Genomic DNA, 10,448 nt, shown 5'->3' with positions numbered 1-10,448 from the left:
CAGAGGAAGAGGGAAGGTGTGGGTGAAGAAAGGGAGTCCTTATCTCCTTATAAAAGGCAGTGAATATCGAACGCCTCCCCATTCGCCTTAAAACTCGCCTATGGCCAAGGGTTGTGCGAACAACACAGTTAGATTACCCACGCCCGTATTGATGAGAATCCCGCAATAAGGGGACACGATCTCTGCTTTGACAAGACGTGCCAATGGAAACCGCATCTCGAAACGCGGAACGGCAGACAAAAACAGTTCGATATAATGACCGGACAGACGTGATGTCATCTTGCAAAAAGTTGTCAGCAGATGGGACTCGTGAAATATTATACTCTCTACAGCTGTGTGTGTGGTACTTGTGTTGCAGATCCGAACACGTTCGTTTCATCCTAAGACTATCTTGGAGTATTCAGAAAGGGGAACCCGCCTTGCAATGCCAAAGAAAATCTACGCGTCGGACACCTCGTCATTGAAGCCTGGTTCAGGGGCTACTGAGGGAGTCCTGGACTAAGGGGTCCTCGGGCGTCCGACCTATTGGACATGGGACGGACTGATGGGCTGTGAAGATACAAAGACCGAAGACTTTACTCGTGTCCGGATGGGACTCTCCTTGGCGTGGAAGGCAAGCTTGGCGACCAAATATGAAGATTCCTTTCCCTTTAACCGACCTTATGTAACCCTAGACCCCCTGGTGTTTATATAAACCGGAGGGCTAGGTCCATAGGGAGAGATCCTCATAATCATAGTCAAGCTAGACTTTTAGGGTTTAGCCATTACGATCTCGTGGTAGATCAACTCTTGTAATACTCACATTCATCAAGATCAATCAAGCAGGAAGTAGGGTATTACCTCCGTAGAGAGGCCCGAACCTGGGTAAACATTGTGTCCCCTGTCTCCTGTTACCATCGATCTTAGACACATAGTTCGGGACCCCCTACCCGAGATCCGCCGGTTTTGACACCGACGACGAGCTTTTCACATATTGATCTTTGCTTAGTTACTTTTCTGTTGCTACTATTACCATCACTACAAAACCAATATTGTTACTTTTGCCACCATTACCGTTACTTCCATATTACTTTGCTACTAAATACTTTGCTGCAGATATTAAGTCTTTCAGGTGCGGGTGAATTGACAACTCAACTATTAATACTTGAGAATATTCTTTGGCTCCCCTTGTGTCGAATCAATAAATTTGGGTTGAATACTCTATCCTCGAAAACTGTTGCGATCCCTTATACTTGTGGGTTATCAGTTCCTACATTTTCTACGAAGATCTTTATCGGTCGTACCGCAATGACAACATACGTTATTCCCTTTCTCATCAGTATATTACTTGCCCGAGATTTGATCATCGGTATCTGCATACCTAGTTCAACCTCATTACCGGCAAGTCTCTTTACTCGTTCCATAATCATCATTCCACAACTAACTTATTAGTCACATTGCTTGCAAGGCTTATTATGATGTGCATTACGGAGAGGGCCCAGAGATACCTCTCTGATACTCGGAGTGACAAATTCTAATCTCGATCTATGCCAATCCAACCAACACCTTCGGAGATACCTGTAGAGCATCTTTATAATCACCCATTTACGTTGTGACGTTTGATAGCACACAAGGTATTCCTCCGGTATTTGGGAGTTGCATAATCTCATAGTCAAAGGAATATGTATATGCCATGAAGAAAGCAATAGAAATAAAACTTAACGATCATTATGCTCAGCTAACGGATGGGTCTTGTCCATCACATCATTCTCCTAATGATGTGATCCTATTCATCAAATGACAACACGTGTCTATGGTTAGGAAACTTAACCATTTTTGATTAACGAACTAGTCTAGTAGAGGCTTACTAGGGGACATTGTGTTTTGTCTAACACATGTATCAAGTTTCCGGTTAATACAATTCTAGCATTAATAATAAACATTTATCATGATATAATGAAATATAAATAACAACTTTATTATTGCCTCTATGGCATATTTCCTTCAATTGCCGCCTGACATGATTTGCTTGACTGTATTGCCCTCCACAAGCCTGATGTAGAAGCAGGCCCTGATCACGTTCGTGGCGTTTGGAGCCGTCGGGCCAATTCTACACCAAGTCCCTCTACCGGGCCATTGCCGTCTCCACCACCCCCTTCCTCTTACAACGGTGTGGTCCATTCGCCTACCTCTGAAGATTAGGATCTTCATGTGGCAATGGATCCGCGGCCGGACCCCATCCGGTGTGGATTTCCGAAAGCGCAATGGTCCTGGTAACGGTCTTTGTCCGCTCTGTGGCGTCTTAGAAGACTCGAATCACATTTTCTTCTCCTGTGTGTCCGTCAAATTTATTTGGAGCTGCTTTAGAGAGGTGATTGGCGGCCATTGGTGCCACACCAATTTCCATGTCCTGTTCGCAGAACTCCAGGCCTTCCCCTGCGAACTCGCCACATTAGGTGGTTGGAGGTTGGGTTCCTCGCCTGGACCCTCTGGACGATCCGAAATAGACTTGTGATTCAGCGCATTCCGCTTCGACGTGCTACTGACGCTCTCTTCAAACTGTCTGGTTACTTGCAGCTTTGGCGGCCGCTTAGCTGCCCCAGGACCGTGATGCCATCTCTGCCTTCATCGCCGACCTTCGCTCGATGGCAGTCCGCTTATCGCCGCCGCTTTCTCCACCGCCCCCCGAGCCGAATTAGGAGCCGTGCCGTGCTCCCCCCTCTTTGTGTTCTTCTTTTTTGAGCTTGTTGAGCTATGCCCTCAGTAGAACCTCAGTACTTGTTGTCGCTCTTTTATGTTAGTCTCTGTGTGTTAGGCTCTAACAGTTGACTTTATCTTAAAAGCGGAGTGAAAATCTTTTTCAGTAAAAAGACAATAAGATTAGATGTCCAACTCTTTCATCATCGTCCGCGGACTCGTCTCGACCGATCACAGTCGGATACCGTGTCCATTTCGAAGGGAGTGTTGGAGATGCCCTTAATAATTCAAAAGGTTGAAACAACACCTTCCACAAACAGAAATGCAGGTAGTACAGCAGCCACGGCGAGTAAATGCAGTCGTACTACATCTACGGCACGACGATTGCAACGTACCACCATGGTGGCCGGATATACAAGAAACCGCAATAAATTTCTACGCACGGCACATTCTGATTCGGATCACGCAGCGTCCCGGAATCCATGCCACGCTCCGTATGTTCCTTGTCATTCGCAGCCACTTCACTCCACGTCCACTCCACGATCCGCGTCCCTCCCTCGCCCATCATCACCGCCTTTTCTCCATTCCACGCGACGCACGCACGCACGCACGCAACCCACCCCACGTCCACGACACGAGCGGCGGGTAGGAGTAGGATATCCGAGAGACGCGAAAGGGAGAGGAGAGGAGCAAGAACACAACAAAGCAACAGTTCACGGGGCAGAAGGGTGGGAGCTGGGTGAATTCCGCCAACCTCCCGTCCCATTCGCCGCTCCCACTGCACACTGCGCAGTGGCACCAGCTCGCTGTTCCGCCCCCGCCCCCGCCGCCGGCCAATGCCCGCCGCCGCTCCCCCGTAGGTGCGCCCTCCCCGATCCCCGCCCTCCCTCCTCCCCCGCCCCCTTCCCCGGAACGCGCGACACGGGTGGGATTCTATCCTTTTGGCCGAGGATTTCTCGCGTTTCCGTTGGTGGCGCATTTTTTCTTCTTCCGTATCTGTTTTTTTTAGGTCCATCTTCCTCCGCGGCGGAAGCCGGCCATGGGGCGCCGGACGCGCGGCGGCATTCGATTCAGGCCGCCGTGTTCTTCTCAGGCGAGGAGTTTGTTTGCGGTTTTGTTAGGTTTCGTCAGGGAATTTCGGGCCCGGGCGTGCGCAGGAGGGAGGGAGGGAATGTGGAGATCCGAGCTCGATTTATGATCCCCGGGACCAGAAATTGGCCATCGATGCTGGCGTAAAGGCGCCCGCTTTTACCCCCAGTTCCTCCCGTCCCTTTCCGCTCCCGCGCCCGAGAATTTATTGCTCCGACGCGCGCCTGTCTCTGCCAGATTCCCTGACCACCGGAGCTGTTGCCGTTCGCTGGCTCCTCTCGATTCCCGGATTAAACTGGGGAACCCAGCCGCATTCCGCGTGGAAAGCTCCGAGTTCTTGGTGTTTCTCCCCTCCCCGCGGAGAAGACTGCAGAGTGCGGACGCTCCTCGGACAGCTCCCCTTTTTCTTTTGCTTTGTGCCTTCAGAGTTCGTTCTCTGCTCCACAGTTTTCTACATCGCCTAGGTTACGTCTCGTTCAGCCGCCACAGTTTATATCAAAAACATTTTGAACTCAGCAGCTCGAGTTTTGAACTTCTCATCATACCATGAAGCGTACAAGCAAAGCCGATCTCCTTTCCAGTTTCCACCCCCTCTCTCTCATGTGAGCTGTGATTCCCCGAGCCCGTGCCTGCTAAATCATATATCTGACGACGGCAAAAGCGCAGCCTTAAAAAGCCTCTCTCGCCGCCTGCAAAGATTCCTTTGGATGGTAATCATGGCCATGAGTTGCTAAACCCGATCCAATGCACTCTGCATCATGTTACCCCCTGTTCGCTGCTGCTAACATTTTCCACTTTTCCAACTTGCCCCCTCCTGTCGCCAGGCACAGTCGTTTATCGCTTCGTTCCACGCGCCATTTTGCCATCTTCTCTCGGTTTTGAACAAGAACAGGGCCATCGACTGTGCTCGTGTGGCCTACCAACGCCTGCGAAAAACCCAGCCTTAGCCATGTGTGTGTCCAAGTTTTCCTGTGAGGACGGCATCGCGCTACAGTAATACCACCAGGCCTCCTCTTTAAGTCTTTATGTCCCGTAGGTTCAAATTTTAAGGCTTCAAATGCTACTTAAGAGCATCCCAAGACACTTCATTTCACTCTGCGCTATTGCTGCCCTGCTGGCTGTTTGTACCGGCCGCGGCTTATAAACGCTCTTGTTATTTAGTTAGCTTGATTGGCTGGCCTTGTGGATCTCAGGTACAATCATGTGGCTGGTGATGTTTCATGTCCTCTGCGTCCTTTCGCTTAACTTCTTTGCCGTGACACTGTTTTTTCAGGAATCCTATATCTTCGCTGATGTTGTAATGCTTGGAGGAAGTATCTTTAGTGAGAACAAGGCGATGATCAACTTGTTCGACCTGAGTACGGGGATGGCCAACACCAAGGCACTCTCTGACAGAGCTCACAGAGAAGGCACGTAAATTGCTCTTTATGTTTATTTTTGCAATGTTGTTGATCTGCAAGGTTTTTTTACTCAGTAATGCGTATTCAGTTGCCAGCTGCTTCATTTTACTTGAGATAAATGCTGCTTTTCTACAATATATATGTGGTACTACTTGGTGGTGGGTGGGGTGTAGCATTTTGTACATTTCTGCCCTAGGCTCTAATATTTTGGACATTTGCTGGCACAAATCTCCTCTCTCGTGTGGGGGACTAGATGGTGTTGGCATTGTATGGGAAAGTGATTCCTTTCCACAATGTAGACATTTTTCCTTTGGATGATGACATGTTTTGCTTGTCTTTTCCTTTGGACGTTTTTCGCTCCATAGGTTTGAAATACCAAAGAGCAACACGCTGGTCTAAATATTGAACTTGACTGTGTTCCTTTTGTGTTAGCTTGTTTTGTCTGGCATGTAGGCTGTTTTTCTGTCATTGTCAAACTATTTATTTGGTTTAGCTTGACCTTTCAGATTCTCCAGTTCGTAGAGGCCGGACAGATATCAAGAGAACCGTTGATCCTGCTAAAGTTTGTATAGAGGATAAACTGGTGAGTGCCATGTCATGTTTCAGTTTGTCATAGGTGATCCGCCTAACTTATCCTGGTCAAAATTTCTTGTAAATATACGGCAGCAAAGAAACTACTATTTTTTTTGGCAAGTGAGAATTTTCTGTCTTCTTTGTTCTAATACAAACTCCCTACAGGAGACAAGTAATAGGAGTTCTTTAAGCAGCAAATCAGATGCATCACCCATGAAGAAGCTACTAGCAAATGAGATAGCCAAAGAAGTGGAATCAAAGAGGAAACCGCCGAGTGTTGTTGCCAGGTTGATGGGGCTTGAAGATGATCTACCTGCTCAAGAACAGGCATTACATTCTCCCAAAAGAAATTTGAGGAGAAGTCATTCACATGATAATTATGCAGCAACAAAGAAGGCCCTGCAGCAGCAAGAGCTGCGCCTCTACAACAAAACAACACGGGGCAAACACACAGGCCCCAATGAAACAGTAGAATTTAAGGATGTGTATGCAGTCTGTGAAGAACCATTAAGAACACATCATCTTCAGGATCAAACTTCTTCAGGAGTGAGGTCTTCACAAAACAAGAGAGACGAAAGGATAGAAGTTGTTCGACAAAAGTTCATACAAGCAAAACGTCTTGCCACAGATGAAAATTTCCTTCATTCAAAGGAGTTTCACGAAGCCCTGGAGGTTCTAAGTTCAAATAAGGATCTGTTTCTAAAGTTCCTTGAAGAACCAAGCTCTGTTTTCTCGAACCCGCTCTATGGACAACACACAATGCCTGCATCACCTCAGACAAAGCGCATTACTGTCTTGAAACCATTTAAATCTCCTGAGAATAAAGGGGCAAGAGAAAGCAGAACACACGGAGTTGATGAAGAAAATGACTTTGTAATGGGAAAGTCTCACAAGAGATCTCATTCAGCAGAAGATGCCTTCTCGAAGCCAAACAGGATAGTGGTCCTAAAGCCAAGTCCTGGGAAACCTAACAGAGCACATGCCAGGCTAACTCCCAGATCATCTCCATTTGAACTGATTCAGCGGACAGCCTTTCTTGGTGATTTACAGGATGGTACATCCACCCTAGGATGTACAGAAGTATCGGGTGCTTCGGCTCAATACCTGCCAGAAGATCGACGGCGGCGGGATGAGTCTCTACTGTCTTCTGTATACTCAAATGGGTATAATGGAGATGAGAGCTCTTTAAGCAGGTCAGAAGGTGATAACATTGATGAAGATGGTGGTAGCCTAAGTGACTCGGAGGTAGTCAGTCCAGTGTCGCGGCATTCATGGGATTATATCAAAAGATATAGCAGTACTTACTCATCTTCAACTCATAGCAGGGCATCTCATTCACATTCAGCTGAGTCATCTGTGATCAAAGAAGCCAAAAGGCGACTTTCCGAGAGATGGACAACGGTAGCATGTGATGAGATCAGACAAGAAGTAAAGTTGCCAAGGACCTCAAGAACTCTGGGTGACATGCTCTCCATCAAAGAAACTGAGAAAGAGGAAACTGTTACTGTAATAAACTCTGCTTCAAGTAGCCGGTCGTGTGGCACAAAAAATGAGTTGGCCATGCAAGCTAGTTCCGTATCTACATTAAGAGAGGATGAAACCGGGGAGAGCTCTCCAAGAAATTTAGCGAGATCAAAATCTCTCCCGGTGTCATCAGCAATGTTTGATAACATGGTGGTGTCTGCAAATTCTGAAGGCTGTGAAACACCGAAGGTGGATACAAGGCAAGGTAAAGGAAAATTATCATTCAAGGGGAAAGTATCAAGTTTTTTCTTCCCTAGAAGTAAAAGGCTGGCAGAGGAGAAAACTACCGTTCCTTCTGATAGCGGTGAGAAGGTTCAAGTCACTTTTCTTGACGACAAGCGATCAGAGACCAATAGTGACCTTCAATTTGATGAGCAAATAGCATTTTGCAAGGACAAAGCTGACAATTCCACCATACAAACAAATTGTTCTTTAAATGTACGCATTAATCTCAAATTATTTCGTTTATGCCTTACTATTTGCTTGTTGTCTATGGCCATGAGTATGGGGCTTTTGATGCAAAAGATTATTGTTGTGCTTACTAACTTGTTGACATGTAGCAGGAGGATGTTGGTTCCATGGAAGCACCTGTGTCTTCTGACTGCCCTAGTGGATATACTGATGAACCCGTATCAAACGGTGGCCTAAAATGCATGCGTGATCAGCCTAGTCCTACTTCAGTTCTGGATGCATCATTTGAAGCTAGCAACACTAATGAACCTGAATCATCAAGTAGTACCAGTGCCTGCAATGAGAGTAAGTTTGTCCTTTTTTTTCTAATTGTTGAGCCTTTCGTCTCCCTGTTGGTATACATACTAAGTATTTGTTCTTATTACGTTACAGGAGCTGCCTTACGATCTCGTGCAATTGAGTCTGTTCCCCGCTCGTTATCATGCAAGGACACATACTCACATTCGCCATTACACATGCATCATCTGAATTCCTCAAATGCAGAGGATAATGAATCAGAATGTTATGCCCTTGTACAGAAGATACTATCATCTGCTGGATTAGACAACCTACAAGTGAGTATGGTTTTCACAGGTTGGCATTTGGCCGATTGCCCTCTTGATCCCGCACTGTGTGATAAGTTCCTGGACCGCAAGGAGGAGGCTGCTAAATCGAGGGAGCGTAGGTCAAACCAAAAGCTTCTCTTCGATTGTGTAAACATGGCATTGGTTGAGACTGGCCAGGAAGCCTTGCTAAGAACCTACCCATGGGGTAAAGCATGCTTCGGAGCACGGAGCGAGGCATTGTCTCAAGATTTAGGGGAAGAAGTATGGAGCCATGTGAGGGATTGGCTGTACAGGGCGGAGAGGCTCGCGGCCAATGAGTGTAGTGATGCTGCAATGATGCTGGAAAGAATCGTGCATCAAGAGGTGGAAGGAGGAGGCTGGGTGAAATCAGCGAGGTCGGAAGCGGATGAGATGACGAAACAGATTGCAGATGGCCTGTTGGTGGAGCTAGTCGGAGAAGCTGTGGCGGATCTCGCAGTTTGTTTTCCACAGCAAGATCTCGCAGTGCCAATGCCAATGCCAAATCTGTAGGAAGCAACTGCTCTGTGTGTGATGCTGTTATCATAGGAGAAGTGGTCTTAAATTTGTTGTGCTGAGAGAAACCTTCAGCATCTTCATACTACTAGCTTGTAACCCAAGTCCACGTAGTTGCTTCTGCATATACCTGTAGCGCACCACAGATTGTACTACAACTCTTTTGGTCAAACCATGTCAACTGTGCAGCCCTGCACAAGCCATCTGGAGCAACTAGTTTTTCCTTTTAACTGTCACAATAGCATATTGTACTGTTACCAGCTCCAGCAGCATGTGGTTTCAGTATACTCTTTAACTCTCTGTTACTACAAAGAAAGGAAATTTTTTGCAAGACCCATGCATGTGTGTTTGACTTAAGAAGGCACTGCTCCCTACGTATTATATATTAGCAGGTCAGGGCTTGCAATATAATACTCCTAGATGCATGTGTCAGTTAGCACCCTGTTGTGTTGTCTTGAGCGCTTTGTCAATCTGTACGGATTACGAGCAGGATTAATTAATGGAGCAACTTAACCTAGGATGGATCATTTTGGTGCGCAAGATGACAGCACGAGCCAAGACAAGGCCACGCACGACTAATGAGTCCTTTTTGTCGGCCCTGCGCATTCTTCACGCCTGCGATTTTCTACTCTGGATAGGATAGGATACTTTTGTTATATCAAGGTGTTAGGTGTAGCAGTATTTGTTTAAGCAAAGCGCTGGGGCAGATGTTTCTCTTGACTTTGTAGTGTAACCTGGTGCATGGTTTGGCGTCTATGTGTTTGACTGTAAGGTGCTGGGGCACTAATGTGGAACCAACTGTTCACCAGCTTTAGCTTGGCACGCACTCCTGGTAATGTTTTCAGAGGGCTGGTAGATCCTTGGGTTGTTTTTTCACATATGAACTCTGCATCTGCTTATCCTCTCTTGTGAGACTGTTTATTCATGCTGACCCAGCTCACGCCACCAAAAATCAAATCCACGCAGTGGCTGTGATCGGATGTGGTTTCGTGGATCTTCAGACCGCGATGCTCGCCGTGCATCCCTTGCGGTAAAAAAGCCGCAAGAATATTGGGCTGGAGGGGCCGCGCGGTAGGCCTCCCGCGAGCGACATCTTCGTCCTGGCCTTGGCAGCTGCCATAACGACGCCAGCACAAAACAGTGCAAAACTGGCCCGCCCTCCGTTGATACCCTTTTGCCTGTGCTGGGCCTCTCGTGCCATCAGCAACCAACTGGCCACACGGACGCTGGTACGACCATTGTTCACTGTTGCACAAGGACCACCGTTCATTGTTGCACAAGGACCACTGTTGCGGCGTCGCGAAAGCCAGTTGTTTGTTTCAGAGAGAGACGTCCATGCATGAGGAAGCACGCTCGTGCCGGTCATACGTGGCCATGGATGCTTGATGCTTCAGTCTGTGTTTTCACAGCTCATACCGGCACATCAACCACGGATGCTGTTCTCTTGGTTGCATATATCTTTTCATTTTTGTGCCAACTACGGCAGACGCAGCACGACATCTTTTTCAAGATACAGGATGCCTTACTCGAATCCAAGGGATTTTTTTAGCCATGCAAAGCCCGGGGATTTAAAATTCTAGTCAAGCGAATTTGGCCCCCAGAGTCTGTAAAAAGGTTGCAACCCAAGTCCACGTAC

At 47.3% G+C, this 10,448-nt stretch overlaps 1 protein-coding gene across 4 annotated transcripts; it reads left to right on the top strand.

Moving 5' to 3' along the window:
• The first annotated feature begins 3,227 nt into the window (after nt 1–3,227).
• Nucleotides 3,228–9,147, top strand: LOC119355683. Of its 4 annotated transcripts, none has more exons than XM_037622529.1 (6): nt 3,228–3,536; nt 5,039–5,174; nt 5,681–5,748; nt 5,904–7,700; nt 7,823–8,018; nt 8,106–9,147. In XM_037622529.1, exons 2-6 carry the CDS (start codon nt 5,066–5,068, stop codon nt 8,807–8,809), a joined length of 2,874 nt encoding a protein of 957 aa, XP_037478426.1. In that variant the 5' UTR covers nt 3,228–3,536; nt 5,039–5,065; the 3' UTR covers nt 8,810–9,147. The 4 variants fall into 4 exon arrangements, with proteins under 4 accessions (XP_037478426.1, XP_037478425.1, XP_037478423.1 ...); XM_037622528.1 differs by having other exon boundaries at nt 3,229–3,536; nt 5,672–5,748; nt 7,826–8,018; XM_037622526.1 differs by having other exon boundaries at nt 3,229–3,536; nt 5,672–5,748.
• Nucleotides 9,148–10,448: the final 1,301 nt, after the last annotated feature.

The sequence above is a fragment of the Triticum dicoccoides genome, chromosome 2A (genome assembly GCF_002162155.2).
Source record: "Triticum dicoccoides isolate Atlit2015 ecotype Zavitan chromosome 2A, WEW_v2.0, whole genome shotgun sequence".
Classification (NCBI taxonomy): domain Eukaryota; kingdom Viridiplantae; phylum Streptophyta; class Magnoliopsida; order Poales; family Poaceae; genus Triticum; species Triticum dicoccoides.
Note: the sequence above shows the minus strand (reverse complement) of the source record. Positions and strands in the feature narration are given on the sequence as shown.